At 54.6% G+C, this 19,441-nt stretch overlaps 7 protein-coding genes across 7 annotated transcripts; 4 read left to right on the forward strand and 3 right to left on the reverse strand.

The window, feature by feature from the left end:
* Positions 1-386: 386 nt before the first annotated feature.
* On the forward strand, positions 387-1,265 carry GLOTRDRAFT_45955 (uncharacterized protein; the record flags this gene model as incomplete). The annotated part of the gene is made up of 3 exons (XM_007870011.1): positions 387-623; positions 765-885; positions 1,138-1,265. Coding segments are annotated over 3 exons (486 nt in total), but the record flags the coding sequence as incomplete, so codon positions are not given.
* Positions 1,266-1,393: 128 nt separating this feature from the next.
* On the reverse strand, positions 1,394-3,874 carry GLOTRDRAFT_117305 (MAD-domain-containing protein; the record flags this gene model as incomplete). The annotated part of the gene is made up of 7 exons (XM_007870392.1): positions 1,394-1,728; positions 1,786-2,168; positions 2,223-2,451; positions 2,505-2,796; positions 2,847-3,385; positions 3,445-3,683; positions 3,748-3,874. The coding sequence occupies 7 exons, from the start codon at positions 3,872-3,874 to the stop codon at positions 1,402-1,404; spliced, it is 2,136 nt and encodes a 711-aa protein (XP_007868583.1). The 3' UTR covers positions 1,394-1,401.
* A 125-nt stretch (positions 3,875-3,999) lies between these two features.
* GLOTRDRAFT_122491 (uncharacterized protein) lies at positions 4,000-6,424 on the forward strand (the record flags this gene model as incomplete). The annotated part of the gene is made up of 9 exons (XM_007870393.1): positions 4,000-4,171; positions 4,224-4,271; positions 4,332-4,412; positions 4,467-4,542; positions 4,801-4,957; positions 5,021-5,054; positions 5,111-5,927; positions 6,094-6,151; positions 6,185-6,424. The coding sequence occupies 9 exons, from the start codon at positions 4,000-4,002 to the stop codon at positions 6,422-6,424; spliced, it is 1,683 nt and encodes a 560-aa protein (XP_007868584.1).
* Positions 6,425-9,731: 3,307 nt separating this feature from the next.
* GLOTRDRAFT_111935 (uncharacterized protein) lies at positions 9,732-10,024 on the forward strand (the record flags this gene model as incomplete). The annotated part of the gene is made up of 1 exon (XM_007870394.1): positions 9,732-10,024. A coding segment is annotated over one exon (194 nt), but the record flags the coding sequence as incomplete, so codon positions are not given.
* Positions 9,976-13,101, forward strand: GLOTRDRAFT_140157 (uncharacterized protein; the record flags this gene model as incomplete). Its single annotated transcript, XM_007870395.1, has 6 exons — positions 9,976-10,044; positions 10,097-10,561; positions 10,767-11,813; positions 11,869-12,132; positions 12,183-12,781; positions 12,843-13,101. The coding sequence occupies 6 exons, from the start codon at positions 9,976-9,978 to the stop codon at positions 13,099-13,101; spliced, it is 2,703 nt and encodes a 900-aa protein (XP_007868586.1).
* Positions 12,228-14,190, reverse strand: GLOTRDRAFT_64039 (uncharacterized protein). Its single transcript, XM_007870396.1, has 7 exons — positions 14,102-14,190; positions 14,033-14,045; positions 13,814-13,969; positions 13,684-13,759; positions 13,553-13,632; positions 12,843-13,485; positions 12,228-12,781 (listed from the first exon to the last, which is right to left on the reverse strand). The coding sequence occupies exons 1-6, from the start codon at positions 14,155-14,157 to the stop codon at positions 13,324-13,326; spliced, it is 543 nt and encodes a 180-aa protein (XP_007868587.1). The 5' UTR covers positions 14,158-14,190; the 3' UTR covers positions 12,228-12,781; positions 12,843-13,323.
* A 2,609-nt stretch (positions 14,191-16,799) lies between these two features.
* Positions 16,800-18,998, reverse strand: GLOTRDRAFT_46310 (general substrate transporter; the record flags this gene model as incomplete). The annotated part of the gene is made up of 10 exons (XM_007870049.1): positions 16,800-16,975; positions 17,038-17,074; positions 17,133-17,233; positions 17,303-17,426; positions 17,485-17,779; positions 17,834-18,089; positions 18,211-18,313; positions 18,369-18,606; positions 18,739-18,830; positions 18,885-18,998. The coding sequence occupies 10 exons, from the start codon at positions 18,996-18,998 to the stop codon at positions 16,800-16,802; spliced, it is 1,536 nt and encodes a 511-aa protein (XP_007868240.1).
* Between the last annotated feature and the right edge of the window lie 443 nt (positions 18,999-19,441).

Here is a 19,441-nt window from a genome sequence, read left to right on the forward strand (position 1 = left end):
TCCACCCCGAGACGCACGCGTGGCTGGACGTGATGGTGTGGAGCAGCGCGCAGCCGCACAGCGTGGACGACATGGTCCGGCGCTGTTTCGGCGAACGACGGCGCGAGCTGCGCGCGGTGTGGGCAAGGGACACGCTGGGCTTGTCCGGCGACCAGTACCGTGAGTGCGCGCATCCGTCTTCTCCTGACGCGCGGCAGTGAGTGACGGGGAGTGTAGACAAGAAGACGCAGACGACGAAGGACCTGGCGAAGCCGTGGGCGCACTTCGCCTCGCTCCCCACCCAACCCGCTTCCTCCCGCTCGCGCTCTTCGTCGATCGCCAGCTCGCGCCCGTCGTCCCCCGCCCCCGCCCCCGCATCCGAGCCCGACGGCATACACCCTCCTGCGACGCACGTGCACTCCGCGCGCACGACCCTCCTCCTCGACGACTCCCCGCGCAAAGCGCACCTCCAGCCGTACAACCACGTCTGCATCCGCGAGTACGACGCGTCCCTGCGGCGCGCGGACCTCGAGGTCCTGCACGCCGCGCGCGAGGAGGAGCGCGCGCGGAAGGAAGACGAGGAGGAGCGCGCGCGGAAGGAAGACGGGGAGCAGCGCGCGCGGACGCGAGACGACGAGGCGGGCGTACCCGGAGAAGCGGACGGCGACGCCAAAGCGCGCTCCCCCTCCCGCTCCCGCTCCCCCTCCCCCTCGCTCTCCCCCGCCCCCGACCGCAAACGCAAACGCAAGAAGAGAAAACCCATCCCCGCGCTGCGCGAAGGCCAGACGTACGACGCGACGCTCCTCGCCGTCGTCGGCGTGCTCGACGCGGTGCGCGCGGAGAGCAACGTCGCGGGCTGGATCAGGCGCGGCGGGCTGTGGGGGCCGCGGCGCGGGGAGATCGGGGGTGGGGAAGGGGAAGGGGAAGGGGAAGAGGGGGGAGAGGGGGGAGAGGGGGGCAAGCAGGCGTCGGGTGCGCCGATCATAGCGGCGAGTGAGTCGAGCGAGTCGGCGGACAGTCCAGACGCGAAGCGCCAGAAACTGCGCGGGCTCTCGCGCTCCGCGTCCCAGGCGGAAGAAGCGGGGGAAGCGAAGGGCGAGGGCCAGGCGGTGAAGGCGGGCAACGACGCGGACTCGCCTGTCGTCGACGAGCCGGCAGGAGGCACCGGCGATTTGGCGGGGAAGATGTGGTTCGAGGACGCGCGCGTGATGGAGTACTGGGCGCAGAGAGGGCGCGCGGCGCTGGAGAGGCTGGGGATACCTGTAGAGCACGGGGTCGAGTCGTAGCAGATCTCATCTTGGGATAGTCCTCCTCATGCATAAGACAGAATACGCATCTTGTAGATCCGGGCATGTCGGATAATGAATCACAGTACGCATAAACACGCAAATAACAGTACAATACAAACACGCTTCCTCTCCCTCACTGTGCCCCAGCGGCGTTCCCCCCACCCCGCTCCCACCGGTCATAGCACTCCAGCGTCACGCTCGCCAGAAAGCCCGGTATGCAATTCCGCTCGAGCACCCAGAACTGGAGCATCCCCTCAATATCGACAGGCACGTCCGCGCCCTGCGCGACGAGCTGCATCGTCGCCTGCCCGTTCTCGGCCGAGGTGGGCTGGAACACAAAGGACGCGTTGAGGTCGTACTGCGAGGTGACGCGCACGGAGCCGTTCGGGTAGAACGCGAGCTTGATCCCCAGGATGGAGGACAGGGCTTCGCGGAACTCGGCCGTTTTCTTCGTGTAGACCTAGCACACACGCCGCTGGGTGAGTCGGCATTGCGGAAGTGCAGCGCAAACACACACCTCCTTGAGCCGGATGTACAACTTCTCCTTCTTCCGCACCTCCGCGAGCAGCTCCTCCTTCTCCCTACTCACCGCCTCCCAGCTCTCGCGCGGGACGAACGACTCCCTCTTCTCCTCCCCCTCCCCGCCCGAAACGACCCCGCGCTCCTCGAGCTCCTTCAGCCGCGCGAGGAGCGCCTCGTTCTCGGCTTTGAGCCGGTCGAGCACGGCCTGCCGCGTGTCCGCCCACTGCTGCGCGGGGTTGTCGCGCAGCGCGAGCACGCGCGTGCCCGGCGGGACGTGCCGCCCGCCGCCGACCTCGCCGCGCAGCTCGAACAGCGCCTGCTCGACGTGCTCGTGCTTCTCTTCGAGCTGCGCGTTGGCGGATTCCGCTTCCTCGAGCGCTAGCATGGGGTTGAGGTGTGAGGGATAGCCGAACGGGTAATATGCAACCGTACCTTTTTGCGCTTGCAGTTTCTCCTCTTGCACGGCGCGCAGGGCGTCTGCGAGCTCTTTCCGGCTCGGGCCGTTCTGGAGCCTCCCCCCGCCCTCTGTGATTTCCTTCTCGAGCTCGGCGATGCGGGATTTGTAGTCGGCCAGGAGGGCTTCGAGGTGCTGGATTCGCTGCGTCTGGATTTCGTCGGGCTTTGCGCCCTCTTGCGCGGCGTCCTCTGCGGTGTAGCTGGCCTATGTCGTTTTAGTATGCGAGAGTGGTGATATATGGGGTGAAGGGGACTTACTAGGAGCGCTTGGAGGAAGCCGACTTCGCGCTCTGCGAGCGTGACTTTCTGCTCCTTTCGATTCACAATGTCTTTCAGGACCCGAACTTCTGATTGGAGTTTGTCGATCGTCTCCCGCTGGTCTTTACGTGAGCTTTCGGAATCGGCGAGTTCCTTTTCGCGCTGGTGAAGTAATGCCACCGTCGCCCCATGTTCTTCCAGCAGACGAGCATGCTCCATGCGCAGCGCAGAAAGGCTCTGAGTTACTGAGACAGGGGTCTGCGAGGGTGAGCTCGACGCATTCTTCGTAGCCCTAGAGACAGCATCGAATCAAAGCCCAGATGGCCACGACGGTGCACGTACCAATCCTCCCTCTCCTTACGCGCCGCTTCCACCTCCGCCTCGAGCCTCACAACCTTCTCGCGCAACGGCTCCAGCGCGCGCAGCTTCGCTTCCATCCCCCGCTTCTCCTCCCGCAGCACCTCGACGCTCGTATAGCGTTCGCGGAGTGCGTGCACTTCCTGATTGAGCTTTGCGTTCGTCGCCTCGAGCGTGCGCATGTAGTTCGCCTGGCGGTGGAGTTCCTCGCGCACGACCGCCCAGTTCTCCTCCTCCAGGTTTTCGCGCGAGAAGCTTTCGTTCGCAATGCTCAGGTCCTCCATGCGCTCCTGCGCTTCTTGGACCTCGCGGCTCCGCTCGTCGGCGAGGCGCTTGAACTCTTGCAACTCGGATTCCAGGGTCTCGACTTGTCTTTCCAGGGTTGAGATGCGCGTCTTCTGGGAGGCGATCGTGCTAGAGGTGCTTCGCGAGAGTTGTTCGTGTTGCTCTTTCAGGTCGACGTGTTCTTCTTGCAGGTCGCGGTACGAGTCACGCAACGCACGTAGTTCTTTGTCGTACTTTGTCTAGTAGGGCGAGTGATTGTGAGATAGTGTGCTTCAGGTAAGACAAAGCAAGGCATCACCTTTGCCTCCTCGTGCTCCGCCATTTCCTGCTCCTTGGCCTGCTTCTCCTCCTCTGCCCGTTCGTGAAGCCATCGCCGGTCACGTTCGAGCCCTTCAATGATGGCGTCCTTCTCCCTCAATCGCTTCTCCAAGTCTATCTTCGCTGCCTTCGCGGTCGCGAGCTGCCTCTCGAATGACGACTGCGCGATAGTCGACGTGAATGCCTGCGATCGCTGTTGCCGTTTCGCAGTGGCCTGTTCTGTAGATAGCGGCGTCGTTCAACGGCCTCTGTGAGCAATCAATACAACAAAGACTTGCCACACCGGGGCGCCACTCGCCTCGTTCCAGTTCAGCAGTTAACGAGTCTCTCTTCATCGCTGAAGAGCGCGCCGACGCCGAAGGCAGCCTGCTCGACCTGTTTGCCGGCGTCACGAACTTTTTGCCTTCCATTTCAGCAGTAGACTATTCATAGACTAGAATGTGAGACGGGAGAGAGAAAGAGGCGCGTCGCGCGTCCGAGCGTGGCGGCAGCGCACGTGAAGCTTTCCCTTCCGGCCACAACCTTCGAACTCGCGATGAGCTCTGACGAATCTGATTTGACCGACTTGGACTACGACGAGGGCGAGATACAGGAAGAGTCGCGGCAGACGCGCAATGGGAAAGGTGGAACCGCGAAAAATGGGCGCAAAGTGCGGAAAGTGCTGTCCAAGCCTCGGACGGTGCACTACACCCCGCAGTCCTTGTTCGGTGCGTTCAAGTATATGCCAACAAATCTCTACTTACTTAACGGATTTTCAAGAACAAATCCATAACGGTGACATCGATCTGAACCCGGATTACCAGCGCGGTACGTCACGCTTCGAATGCTGTGGACGAGTGGCGCGACTTACAGTACCTTTCGTCACAGAGGTCGTGTGGCCCGAAACGAAGCAGAGTGCTGTAGTCGACTCATTCCTAAGGCACTTCTACGTTCCCCCTGTCATATTCTGTGCGTTGTTTCATCTCATAAATCGCATACGGTGTTCATACGTATCCTGTACAGCGGTCAATGTAGACGAGGACGGGATAGAGCATAGGACGTGCATAGATGGTAAACAGCGGTTGACGTCGATTGTAAAGTAAGTATCTGATAGACCATCCTGTTGCTTGCATAACTGACTTGCTCCGGAGGTTCATGGATGGCATGGTAGGTCGGGACGATTGCACGTCTCGCACCGGCTGACGTAGTATCTTTCATCGACGGGTACCTTCAGATTTCATGTGAGCCTCCAGTGTCGTATATCTTCATTCTCCTTACTAACGCGTATCCCTATTAGTTAGGGACCCGTACGTCGCGCGTCGTTGTCACTGTGACCGCATCCTCAATATTGCTTTAGCTTCACCAACGAAAAGTACTGGTTCAAGGAAAACCCCCAGGCTGCCAGGGCCCACAAGTTGCTCCCGGACAAGTACAGAAAAGAGTGGGGACGGATCCAGGTCGTTTGTATCGAATACGATGGCTTGCACGAAAGTGAGGAGCGAGAGATCTTCCAAGTATGCATGACCTTTATGACAGGTCTCTTCGCGATGTTCTGATTCGTCTTTCTTTGAATACAGCGCGTTCAAATGGGCATGGCGCTCACTCCGTCCGGTATGGTCTCTTGCCGTCAATCTATAGTTCGATTGAATGAACCGTCCCAATGCCAGAAAAACTTCAGGCAATATCCAGTCCGAAGGCCTCCTTTGTCCGAGAGATATTAGCAACGTATAGCGAGCTCACGACGGACTGGGATAGCAGTCGCGGCAATGACTTCCGATGCGTAGCCCAGGCCCTGTTGAATATCGACAAGTACCCACTGAAGTCTGGGGGCACGATAATGCAGGTCGAGAAGTGGCTGAATACGGAAGTTGATCTCGACGAGGACGTGAAGGATGACTACCGCCGCACCTTCGGCGTCTTCGTGGACCTCTTGCGGGACAAGACACTCAGCAAATGCTTACGGACTCCGACGACCATCGCTCCCGTCGAGTTCGTCATGATCTGCCTTCTCATTGCTCGCGAGAAGGACAGACTGACATTGGCTCAGCTGTCTAATGTCATTCTAGATATGCGGAGGGATGTTCGTGCCAATCACAAGGATATTCGGTTGAACTCCCTTGTGATGAAGACTATGGTGACCTTCATTGGCGGTATCAAACCAAGCAAGGTGAAGGATGGGGGAGGTGAGCCAGCAGGCAGGAAGGTCTTATCAGCTCCAAAGAGAAAATTGAAGGAAGATGATGAGACTGGGGGAAGCAAGGTCCAGAAGAATCTTGAAGGGCCGATGAAGGTTCAGGCTCCTACTCCTGAAACTGGAAGAGGGCCTCGAGGGTCTCCTGCAAATGGGCCTCTGGCATCACAGGTAAAACAGGAGGCAGGTTCTGGGAATACCTTCCCTCAGCCTACTGGGGATCCAAAGATTTCTTCCCCTAGGCCTTTAACTCCAAGTATTCCTCCTGTTCCTGATAGATTGGCTGCTATCAGGTCTGCAAGGCTTGGAAGGCCACCCCCTTCAGGCCCAGCAGCTGACAGGGCTGGTCCATCCACTCAGAGGTCCCCTTACCCTCCCTCTCCACTGTCTGCTGCCAGTTTTCCTCCTACCCCTAGTTTTCCTCCTGGCACCCCATCAATTGCTACTCCAAGTTCACAGGTTCCTCCCCCCACCCAGCTGGATACATCCATTATGGCTAGGATGGCTCTTCTTCATGGTCTGCCTCAGTACTCTGAGAGTCCAGTACTAGGCTACCAGGATCAGCAAGGAAGGGGGATCTCTCATCCAAGTCAAGATCCTTGGCAGGGGTACCCTCAACCTAGTGCAGATCCTAGGGAGCATGGAAGAGGTGGTGGTCCAAGTCAAGACCCCAGACAAGGCTATCATCATGCAGGTAGAGATCCTAGGGGTTATGGGAGAAGCACTGATCCACATCAGTCAAGGCATCAGGATCAGGGATGGGGAAGTTATCATAGATGATGCAGTTTGAAGTGGTGCATGTTATTGTTAATGCCTAAGCTTGATGAGGGTGAAGCATGCCAAGGTCAGGGCTAAAACTGAGGAAAAATTATTCTCAAGAGGTAAGTGATAGAAGGAGCTGTATAGCTAGAAACTGTGTCCCACCACTCACTTTTGCTCAGTATTGTCAATGACTGAGTAAATACTACACTATTACCATGGGAATGACTTTGTGACCACTATGACAAAAAAGTAGTCAGTTGTCAGAGTATTTTTCAGGTAAAGGGGGAGATCCCCGCAGGATTCCCAAGTGCTGATCAACATTGTAAACAAGTGCATGCCGAGCAGTGCCAAGAAACCCTAATGGGGTAAGCCTGAGTTGACTTTGACTATGACAGTCTGGAGTAATAATGGCAGTCAGTCCATATTTACCGGCATGAATTGACCATCTGTCATAACTCTGACTATGACTGTGACAACACTGCTTTGCGCTCCTTACTGCCCACTGTAAGCCAGATGCCAGCTTCACTTGGCAGTAGTGAAATGCATGAGAGCTGTACCTGTGACCCGTAAGGTCTTGAACACATGGCATTAGATGCACTTTGAAAACTAAAATCTGCAGGGTTACATGAAGGAGTGATACAGGTGTACCCATGCAGTTCCTTACGCCTGGTCAGGCTCAGATGCATGCTGTGTGGAACTTGCTGCAGTGCAGTTCCTGATCCTGAGAGAATCAGTTTGAACCTGGTGAGTCCAAGTTCTGGTTCATGGTCTGGCTTGCAGGTGGAGGTTCAGGGATGGCCAGGAGACAGCCATGATGAGCACTGGCAGTGAATGAAGAAGGAAAGACGCCAACAGACTAGGGATCAAAGGAGTATAGTCTGTGTATTCAAGGGAGTGTGGCTCAACACCTGGTGAAGGCAGGTGGCAGGTCGCAACTACTGTCCATGGATGTGGCGAGTGCAAGGTTTTGAACCACATGATAAGGTGTGCAGCATCCGTGAAGCCATCAGGTGAGTGCAGCAAGTGACAATACACATTGAACACCATACAGCCACAGACACAGCAAGAAGCACCCATTGTCCAGGAGTGTTCTTCATACCAGAAAAGGGCTGACCTTGCAGTGCCACAGTGTTGACCAGTTGATACACTGAGGTGCAGTGTGCATGAAAACATCGGAGATGCACTGCAAGCAGGGCTGGAGCTCAGTGCCTACGGGCAAAAATGTGAGAAGCACCTGTCATCTGGGAAGCATTGGCTGTACCATGAGAAAAGGGGGTCGGCTTTCAACACCACAATGGTGCAGCGACAGGGGATGGGTGTGAGCATTGCAAACATGTCAGTGGATTTGGGGGTAATCCCTGAGAAGGACAACTAGTACATGTGTTCACATGCATTGATTCAGTAAAGGCAAGCATTGGCAGAGACAGGGCACGCACAAGAGCACAGGTGGAGCACAAAGCTGACAAATGTAACGGTAGGCAGATGTTTGCATAGAGCACAAGTTCTGAGGATGATGACAGCGAGCAATAGTGTTTAGTGTTAGGTTTTGGTTGTATTGGATGCAGAGTCACTGGGACAAATAGGTACAAACAGCTTGACTATATACTGAGCCACTGTATTTCCTTTGTCCTTAGTCCGTGCAATTGACCTTGCCTTCGGTTTGTGTATGTGTCTGGGTCTGGTGTGCTTATGGCGACCTATCTTATGCTTCCCTGTTCTGCCTGCTGCTAACAAATAGTGAGGTTGATGTCAAGAAAAAAGTGTAAGCTGGCTCTCCAGCCAAGAAATCTGGAAGTCAAATCATGGCTGTAATCCAGACCAGGATTACATCTTCATGCCTTCACCCTCATGAGCAGCCTCATTGCCTCCATTCCTAGGCCTAGGGACAGTCAGACATCAAAAGGGTTAGATGTGGGAGCATGTATCCCAATACTGTCTTGGCTGCCATTATTTCAGAAGGTTGATCAGGCAGGACAATGCCAAACACGACCAGATGATGCTCTTATCCAAGTTCTTTGTGGTGTGAGTGTCAGGCAGGCAGGCCTGCCCCCCTCCGCCATCGAGGCCGTGGCGTGTCATGCCGGTCTGCTGCCATTTACGGAGCACAAGTTGATCTTCGCCATACACGAGGCGATGATGCACCGCTACTCACCGCAACGCCTATACTGAGGAGCAAATGCTGGTACCAACAATATACACCGATAAAAGTGCCCCTAAAGTACGTGGACCGATAACCGCATGGATCTCATTTTCCGAACAAATAGCGCCAAAGCTTGAAACCCGCACAGTCGACTGCCGAATATATTCGCGATTTCCTACCGAAAAATCCGTGCAGCCTATCGACGTCCGTTGCTAAGATGACGAAACGCCCAAAGTGAAATTTGCGCTGAGCCTTGCCTTCACGACGTCCTTGAACCTATCTGCATTCGATCTCTTCGCCGTTTGTCGCGATTTCCGGACTTACGGCCTGGCAAGCTCGATCTGCAGTGCCAGTAGCGATTGTCTAGCGGTCTGAAGAGGTCGAGATATTCACAGAAAAGTTATGGACATCGAACGAGGACCGTCGACGTCGTCCCAGCGAGGCCCCCCTCGACTCCATTTTCTCTCTGCGCCGACAACCAAGCCTAGGCTTCAGTTCTTGTCAAATCTTCTCCCCCAGTCCGAGCTAGTTTCGGCGGCATCCGAAGTGCCAGTCCATTACCCACCCCCCGTACCGCCCAGTATACCGCAGTTGACGCCCGGGGTTTGTTCCCAGCCGCACTGCCGGAACACCCTTCTCCCTGCATGGCCATACAAGAACTGCGGCGAATGCCTGGAGAAGAGACGCATCGCGAGACATAGGCAACGCACGAAAAGCAGATCGCAAGAGGTAGAGGGGGACCGGGCGGAAGGCACAGTAATTCAAGCGGTGAGTCACCTTATGTCGATCTTTGGATGTAGTTGCGGGTGGCATTACGTGATTGCAACACGACGCCTCATCTGCCACTCTCAACGTCCTGGCGCATTCTATGCCTGCGTATTGCGCCTGCCGCTATGGATTTGGGCTTGTGTCTGCTGTCGTATTGGACACCCGAGAGGGCATCGGCGAGGTAACTGATGTAGCGCACTATCAGTCCAAACCATGGGGTCGCGGAAGACCTTGACGTGCTGACGCAGAAGAGGTCTCGTACGTATTGCGAGCATTAAACGTCTCTGCGCGGACCGATCCTGCTTCGCGTCGAGAGACGGACTATCGCCTCTTACCATGGGTGTAATCTCGGGCTTTTCGCTGATAGTGTTGTCTGTCAGGAGCCAGTTCCGACTCAGCAAGCCGTTCAGAGCATACGCTGCAGCCAATGCACGACGAAATTCCGTCCGAAGAGTGCTGATCAGCAGCTATGTACGACGTGCCATCTTCCACCCCAGCCAAGCACCAGCTCGTACGTACAGCACGGCCCATTGCACTCCCCGAGCGCCGTCGCCTCGTTCCCAGCGCCTCTACCAGCGTCTGGGTATCCCGATCGGGCGATATCCCACCGACACGTCGTGATCAGCCATAACTCGACGGGGATGGCACCAGATTACAGCCAGACGCGTCCCATGATACCACATTTCAACGCGCAAGGTGAACTGATTGATCCTGCAGTCGATGGCATGCCGCAGGTAAAGGTCAGTGCGTGTTTGATAGCTGTCAGCCGTTCGAGTCTGAATTTTCGGGCAGATTTCCAAGCGGACAGCGTCGGGCTCATCGCTCATGGACATCGGTCTTCCCTTCCAACACGCGCAGTCAGCGATTTCTGTGGTATCGCAGACTCGACCGAGCGCCGGTCCTTTTCCGGTCACCAATCCTGTTATCGGGCCTCACATGACCGTGATACCCGTAGCGAGACCTGCACCGATCATCCCTCCGCTCACGCGCGGAGAGCCCGAGACCATTGACCTTACCGCTGACGAACCAGACGCTCCTCCCACTGCGGTCGAAGCCGCTCCTCCACCACCCTCCGCCGCCCCCGCCACTCCTACTAAGATGCCGGCAACCACTGATTCAAGTCCGAGCCCGGGCGGCGCCGCGCGCTTGACAATTCGTCTTCCCGCTCGTAAAAGAAAGACTGAGCTCGATCCGTCGTTTACCCGTACGCCCAGCCGGACGACCCCTGTCGTTCCTGTTCCCTTATTCCCTGGAATGGTATGTCAGTTTTTAGCCCTGTGGTTTATGTTGTGGCGCTGACCGACGAGTATCTTCGACCGCGTTTACAACATGTTCTGTTGCTTATCAGAGAGTATGCAGCACTCCTGGCTGTGGTAAAGTCGTGCCGATGGACTCTACGTCTCTCAGATGCGACGACTGCAGCTTGAAACGGTGGAAGCAGTGGCTGAAAGGGAGCCGACAGGACGTCGGGCGTCCCCAGCAAGGTACGAGCCGTCCAAATGCGCCTGCCAGTGTTTCCTCCGCGAGGCGGGTTCGCAAGAAGAGGTGTTTTCCCTCTGATCGCGCAGACGACTCGAAAGGCCTGTGGACGGGTCCAACCTCTGCCCGAAATCCGGAACATCACAACGCCTCCAGCAGCAAGGCCACTGGCGTGACTGCCGGTCCCCCGCTTGATCATGCCGCAACTGTACAAGATCATATGGCGAAATCATTACTATCTTCGGACGTCGCTGTACTCCCATTGCCAGGCAAAGACTCATCTGCCGCTGAAGCCACTCTGGACTCCCTGGCTGACGAAAGCATGGTCCTGGATGATCTCGACGATTTGGGAGAACTGTGTTATCCCGAGGAGGATCCAGACGCCTCCATACGCATTGATCAGCTGTCTGCGGACACCGCATCTGTGGCGGTGAAATATGAAGATACGGACACCGGCAAGGCTATCGATACTATCCTCCCGCTGGATCCAGAAGTACGTCAACCGTCCGAGGACCCTGGCGAGAGGATCATGGCTTGCCTCACACCGCCGCCGCCTCCGGCCTCCCCACCTCAAGTTGAGGTCAAGCTCGAAGGTCTGCAACTATCGGAACCATGCCAAAGTACACCCGCTCCTGAACAGAGCAGTACAGTTCGTTCGTCCAGCATTATGGACAGCGAACTTCCCGACCCGCGAGACTCACTTTCAGACTTGTCTGACTTGACTCCAGTCGAAGACTCCACTGACTCGGGAGAAACGGAGATCGACCCGTTAGACAGCGAGCGGGAAGATCAGACCGTCTCACAGCCGGTCGCCCGTCCTTCGTTGACGATAAGGCTGCCGGTTATGCATCGGACCTGCAATCATCCCACCTGTAAGCGTCCGATACCTGCGAATTACCGCTGGAAGTTATGCATGGAATGCCGTGAAAGAGGCCGTCTCTACCAGAGGAAAAGGCTTGGATTTGAGGGTCGTAAGAACGAGCTCGAGGAGTACCTCGAGGACCCTAGCCTGATTACTACGCTGCCTACTGTAAGTTCTTCTCTGTTCTCCTGAACCATCGTAGCTTAGCTCTCGAGGGGTTTAGTCTTCGAGCGGGCGCATCTGTAACAACAGGTCCTGCAATAATGTCCTTCCTCCAGACTATCGGTGGAAGCTATGCGAGACTTGCCGAGGAGGGTCTCGGCAAGCCCTTCGTTGGTCCGCGAAGTCTCTTCCTGGGCTGTCATCCGACCTGCACGATCCACGGGACGAAGATGCAACCGAAAGTGACGATGCTCTACCGAAGGTCCCGCGTGGGCCGTACTACAGGAAAAGAACTCCCGGTGGCACATTACAGGCTGTACCCGAAGTAAGGTTCATGTCATCTATCTATTCGAACCAGTCCTTATATTGCCACAGACTATCGATCAATCCTCGATTCCTAAGCCCGTCAGTCCTCCAGCGCATCGCGTTTGTAGGACTCCATTTTGCGGTACTCTTGTCCCGCTTTCGTCCAGATCGAAATTCTGTAGTAGTTGCCGTCGCCGAACGTCCCAGCTGCGACATGAGGAGGACGAAGTTTCTGAGCCCGACATACCTTTGTCAAGCCTGGTCAAGCCTGGACGCAAGAAGAAAGCGAAGCGTAGGCGGGAAAGTCCACCTGGTGAGAGGGTGACGAAGTCCGAGCCAAAGCGTCCGTCGTCCTTGTGGGACAACTTCGTTCCGCCTCCGCAGCCACCATCGTTGTTCCCTCGAATAACTCACTTTCAGCACATCGGCGCTCTCGTGAAAGTCTTCAAGACTCGGCTGTCCGGATTCTTCCACGCGCAGGGACTGTACATACGGCATAAGATCGACATGACTGGAAGGCTGGACCAGGAGGGCGAGCTCCCCGTGATCTTCGAGTTCGACGGCGAGTATGCTATTGTGGCATATTCGTGGCACCACGCGAGCCAGGTTCAACATTGGGCCGACGATACCACCAAGCTTATGGAGGATAGCCTAGGCCTGAAGTTTCAGTACGTGAAGCTGATTTCGCGTCTCCGTCTGTGCTGACTGAGATATTATCTCTCTGCATAGTCTCATGGGCTCGTTTATGGCTCCTGGTGGCGCTATTGTCACCCGTTTCCACTGCCAGCATGATATTATTGTTCCTGTCCCCGCAAAATCGCCAGTAGCGTCTGGGCCAGTCAAACGGGAGCCGTCGGAAGAGCTGCCAAGTGCCGGTGTGCTTGTCAAGAGGATGGCAGGCGAGCTTGAATTGACCGTTCTTGCTGATCGGACACACCCGTTCATTCCTGGTCAGAAGATCGTCGTGCGCTTTCGTATGGTTGGCTGACGATTGTTCTTGTTGCTCTACTTATTCTTACTGTATTTCTGCCGTCAGTCACCCTCAAGCATTGTAAAGCAGTCATCTATGTTCTAATCCTTACAAAACTGTAGTCTGTAATATGTCGAGGCGGTCACACATCAAGTTCAGGGGTGAAAGGGAGTGCCGGTGGAGCATAGTCAGCAATTAGGGTGTGTCTATAATGTCCATGAAAGCGCAAGCTACAAGCACTTAGACTGTACCGGAGGACGTGATGGTCACTTTGCTCTTCGGCCGACCGGAGTCCGATCCGACTGCCTCTATCTTCCTGACCACATCCATACCTTCCACCACCTCACCGAATACAACGTGTCGCCCGTCGAGCCATGACGTGACGACGGTTGTAATGAAGAACTATGGATGAGGGATATTCAATTAGCAGATGTGAGAACAAGCAGGGTGCACGGTGCAGGAGGCGTACCTGCGAACCGTTGGTGTTCGGACCGGCGTTGGCCATAGAGAGGAGGCCGGGCTTGTCGTGCCGCAGTTTGAAGTTCTCGTCTGTCGAGACACAATCAGGATGGTAGAAGAACTCTCGGGAGTACGACGCACCAGCAAACTTCTCTCCGTAGATCGACTTGCCTCCCGTGCCATTATGCCGTGTAAAGTCGCCTCCTTGGATCATGAACTGACCAAGCAGCACTGAATGAGGTTTGTATCACGAACAAAGTGATAAACGCACGTTAGGAATGATTCTATGGAAGATGCTGCCAGAGTAGCCGAACCCATGCTGGCCGGTAGCTAACTCCCGGAAGTTTTTCGCCGTTCTCGGGACTATGTCGTCGTAGAGTTTGAAGACTATCCGTCCAGTTGGTTTTGAGTCAATTGCGACGTCGAACTACATGGAGACATGGTACACAACGGTAAGCGGTCAATCTGGCGGAGGCATAAGAGAACTCACGAAGACGTTAGCCCTGTTACGTAGATAAAATGTCAGAAAAAAGCGAAGTAGCATACAAAGACCTTCTACATTGGTGTCTTTGCGGCAGATGCTGAAGTGGCGAATTTACGCAAGAAAGACGCCATTTTGAAGGTACATAGACGCGGTAGACGCAGGAGAGAAAAGGCAAGTCACGGTCAATGTCATACGCGTCTGGTCACGGTCACGCACCTCGTAAGGGTTCGGTAGGTATCGCGGTCGGTGTGCGGATACTACTGGTAAGACAATCTAGCTTTATATCCTGACGGTGTGGCGTGTTGTCTAGCTTTACGCAATTACTAGTGCCACTGGAGAGACGGCAAGGCGGAGATCCTGCCGCGCTATGTGTCAGGAAAGAAGGCTCTGACGAACAACACGGAACGGGGGTGCATTCTCGTTCTCAAACCCTGCACATATGCGGAAAACGAGGTAAGGTACTTCCCATTGTTCGGAACGAAACTTACGGAGGCAAGCCAATGGAATTGCTCGTCGAATACAGGGGATGGACTGATAATGGAATAAGGTCTCGACGTTTGACCATCGGTGACGCCGGAAAAGTGGTATAGCACGGCTTGCCGGTCCAGTACACCGACTGCGTGAAGTACGATAGGCCAAAGATGTCTCAGCCATCAGCAGGTCTAGGTGCGCGACGACATCCGCGCTCACAGCCTCCGCCACTCAGCACTACTCATGCCTCGAGAACAAAACGGTACTGGCTATAGAGTGCAAGGCCTAGGCTCGCATTTGATGTAATATTCGAAGTCTACACGACAGTTCACGCATCACTGAGGATAGCGTACCTCGTGGAAGAATTCTCCGAAAGGAATGGGCTCAGAGATGTAGGTGCACGTATCACCCCCGTTGATCTTCTACCCGCGAGAATGCACCCAACCTGAGCAGGCATATTCTGATTGTGGTGGGTATACTGAACTTGGCAGATCGGCAAACCAACAATAGCCAGGCGAAATTTAAGGTTGCTTATCCTGTTATAACCGACATTGACAGCGTCCACAAGCTGTTGAACGTGTGCGAGTTGATAAGGATGGTGCCACCGTCGCACAAAGAATGAGTCGAGTAACGTGAGTCCGTTCTTCACGCACGCTCCGATAGCAATAAAACGACAACTCCCGACTGATTTCCATTGAGGATCGCAGAGCATATCCGAAAGGCCCTGTTGTCTCGGATTTCTTAAGGTTTCGATGTCATCACGTAGAGGTAGGAGCAGAGCCTAGAACAATCACACGGGTCCTGCGAGGAGCTCCCACTGGAAGATGCATATACTCAGGGTTTGGCATCGGCGCCGAACGTTAACCTTCGGAGCGCCCCAAGTCCTGGGGGCGGAAGGCCTTGAGGCGGCGGCAGAGCCACCACGCGTTCTGCACGTGGAGCCCATGCATCGGCGAAGCTCCCTCTGTCCTAGCCTTGACTTCAGAAAAGATGGATCAATGGAGGATCGCACCTTGGGACGAGTTCTCTGTGCAGCAGGCACGCTCCTAGATGGCCGCCGGAACGCGACCTCTTTCTGTATTAAACCGACTTTCAGGCTGGACTTTAGGTGAACACGATACGTCTCGCACTACTGCTGATGTAGACGCAGTGTCATGGTACGTTTACCCGCACCACATTCCGAACCATTCCGTTTGCCTTTCTCATGCAATTCACCGCTGCTGAGCAATCCATCACTATAGTCCGTCCTCATACCGCATCCGGGGATGGTTCCGCTGCGAGCATGCTCACATCCACATTCCATCGTTCCATGGTACTCTGGCCATCGCCCCAACGAGATTGTCTTCTCTCCCTATTCCGTAAGTGTGTCCCACCAAACATTGACTTTCAAAGTCCTATTGGTGCCGACAAGGTGGAATTATACCTAGTCTCAACTCAATCTTATCTACGTCCAGCTTCCTAGGCTTCTTTACCCTTCACCAGAAATATTTGCGGCGACCTCATGTTCGATATTGGTGCACTCGGATTTCTAGGTTCCAGGTAATCCTCCCTGGCGGATCCACTGCGGCTAGGCAGCGAAACCACCCTTCCGGTAATGATTACGCCTGGCTCTTTTCCCTCTGAGTACAGCGCGTGAAGGCAATGCATCCGGAGTGATGGCTTTTTATTGCAACATTTCTTCACTCGCGGTTGTAGTCTCGTCCGCGACGTGTAGCTGCATGCTCTCGAGATGTCACATCTTTCCATTCGTCTCAGGACACACTCCAAGAGTCAGGTCGCCATCGCACTCATCGGGCAGGAAGGACGACGCGATGCGGAGACATTCCCATAGCCATTTCTGTTCTTCAGGCCGATTTCTGCCGTTTGCCAAAGCCTTATTGCGCTACACCTTCAGCTTGAGATGAATAGACTGACCTCCGGGAGCCTGCTGAGCCTTCTGCCGACTTTATCTTAGTCGCCCTCGACATCGTATGGCCACTCCAACCGCCTACAAATACCCAATGGAACGTCTCTGATCCCCAGTCCTGAGAGAGTATAGACTTACATGCAGATTGGGTTTTCCACGAAGCTTTGCTGCATTGCAAGGTTTATCCTCAATGCGATATTCCACCGCTGATGTTTCCCCAATGACATCGTGGAACTACCTTTGCCTGACAGTATCCGTCCTGATTCGGAAGCACGATGCAGGAATCAATTCCAGCAGCATTGCCGATAATGCACCGGGGAAAATCATTTCGTTTAACGCGAGACATAGAATACACAACCGTAAGCGAACCAAGCATGGAGAAGATGGATTACACGGTCAGACGTGCTCAATGTCCACCTTCTCCGATTTATTTTCGTCGACGGCAGAGACAACTTTCTCTCCGACGTGGATCTCGCCACGCCGTAGTTCCTCCTCCCTAGCACGGGCATCGCGGACGTGGACTCCTGATCCGGGAACGAACAAGGGTACGCTATCAAAATACGAGTCCAATTCTTGGAGAGTGCGTAGGTCAACGTTGCTATGAACTTCGAACGTTAATGATGTGAGTGCTCACCTTCTAATGGAATGCCCTTGGTCTCTGGTAAGAAGGACTGGAAAACAATTCGAATGAGATTTTCGACCACAGTCGGAAATCAGGTCGTGGCTTACCCAGAAGAACAATGCATTGGACATCGAGCAAACAGCAAAGACAAGATAATATCTCCAGCCGACGTTGTCAAACGCAATGGGACTGACTTGGGCGATCATGACTAATGCGAGCATACATGGTGAAATACATATTAAACAACGATATGCAGAGATGAAGGGACAACGCGTACAGTTCGAGATCCATGCTGCGGAGGAAGTGATGGATGTTGCCTTAGCCCGCGTGGCGCTGTTGAACATCTCCACTGGGATAGCCCAGGACAATGGCCCTATGGCAGCCGAGAAGAACAGATTGAACTACGCCCGCTCGTCAAACAAACTGGATGTCAAGAATTCTTCTACATATAGCACTCACCAACCACGTCATAGCCACAAACGCTCTACTGGCATTGGCGTTTCCGGACCCTGCAGGATAGACTGCGATGATAATAGTACCGATGATGAACGTGATACCTGATAGTATGTTCGCCCAGACCAAGGGACCGCGGCGACCCAACCGATCGATGAATAACACGCAAAGGCCTTCGCCAATAAGTGCGACAACCGAATTGCCAGACTGGAGGCCGAGAGTTGTGGATGTATCAATGCCAATGGAGGCGTATATCTGAGGCGAATAATATTGGATGCACGAGACACCGGTCATTTGCACGCTATTCAGAGTGATATGTGACACGAAATGATGAAGAGCCGCGGAGGAATTTTACCTGAACTGCAGAGCAACCCCGAGAATCAGGCGGCGTAGATTACTTGGGTTCGTGAGCAACTGTGACCATGCATTCTGCGTGAATTGCTTCTCCAGCTCTACTTGGTGTGTGATTTCCTGGTACTCGGCAACCACGAATGTGTCATTGACGTCTCCGTGGGCATGGAGACGTGCCAGGACTTGAAGGACTTCCTGGTTGCGCCCTTTCATCGCGAGCCAACGTGGGGACTCCGGTAGGAGACTGTTGAGAACAAAGCCTAGTCAGCGAACGTCGTGATGAGGGTGGAGAACAAACTCACAGGATGAAGAGAGCAAGAGGGAGGGCGGCTGCATAGGTGGTCTTTAATGGGCGGTTTCAGAGGATCGCATCGCTGATACACTTACGAAGGATCTGTATGCCCAGTGGCACTCGCCACTGCACCGGACCAGTAGTACCGTGATACAGCCCGTAGCCGATAAATGAGGCGATGAACGCCCCAATCTGACAAGCTGAGTTAGTCATGTATGTTGTCGAGAGCTCACACGCCGAAACTTACGCCTAACATGAATTGCTGCAATGTGGTCAAGCTTCCGCGAATAGAAGGGTGTGCAATCTCCGACTGGTATAGAGGTGCAAGCATAGCAAGCATGCCGATACCCATACCAGCGAGGAATCGTCCACCATACATGTAGCTGATACTTTGTGCTCCGCATTGAAGACCTCCTCCCAAGAAGAATAGCAAGCAGCCCGCAAGGATAGCTCTGCGGCGACCAATCGCATCTGTTATAATGCTGCTTCGTCAGATACGTCGTTGGGCAACTGGAACAAATACGCGTGCCTGTCAGGGTTCCGACATAGATATTTCTTCGTGGTCGACGTTGGAGTAAATATAGCATACGATTCGTGGTATGAATAGATAGACTCACGACGCGAAGGCTCCAAGAAGAAGACAACCGGTAATGAGACCTTGCTGGGTCGCGTCAGGGTTCCCGGTCACTCTGTTGAAGTCTTCTGCGGGCTAAAGATAGCGTAAGCTTCCCGGAACAGACTGCAGTGAATGCAAGGCACTCACAAGCACAGACGCTATGATACCCAAATCGTATCCAAAGGTCACCGAGCCGAGCGCTGCGAACAGCCCACATAGCCAAGTGTAGAACTGGTGGAGGCGTAAGGATGCGACTGTCATGCTATAAAGACTAAAAGCTCACCTTTGGCGACAAACTAGACTGCGATAGACCTGGCATTATGCACTGGACAAGCGTTGCTCGCGGCGACAAACAGTAAAGGTGCACCAAACCTCGGGACCGAGAGGTCAGAATTTTATACAGCCTGCTGTCTGGCTCCGACACTTCGCGCCGATAGCAGCCTCGACATGAACATCCCGGATGTTTACCAGGCTGGTATGTGCATGCACGCCTGAGGGCATCAAATCATGCGACCACAAGACCTTACCAGCGGCCACGGATTGATATCACGCGTCTACCCCGCATTCTATAAAGAGTAAGGCGCGCGCGTTGATTGCGTCCGAACGCGGGGGTGGAGGTCGCTGGCCGGCACTGTACCCAGGAACAAAGCCCTTAATACGTTGGGTAATGATTCTAAACAATATGCGGCGGGCCGGGACCCGCG

Source organism: Gloeophyllum trabeum (assembly GCF_000344685.1).
Source record: "Gloeophyllum trabeum ATCC 11539 unplaced genomic scaffold GLOTRscaffold_00011, whole genome shotgun sequence".
In the NCBI taxonomy this organism is placed as follows: domain Eukaryota; kingdom Fungi; phylum Basidiomycota; class Agaricomycetes; order Gloeophyllales; family Gloeophyllaceae; genus Gloeophyllum; species Gloeophyllum trabeum.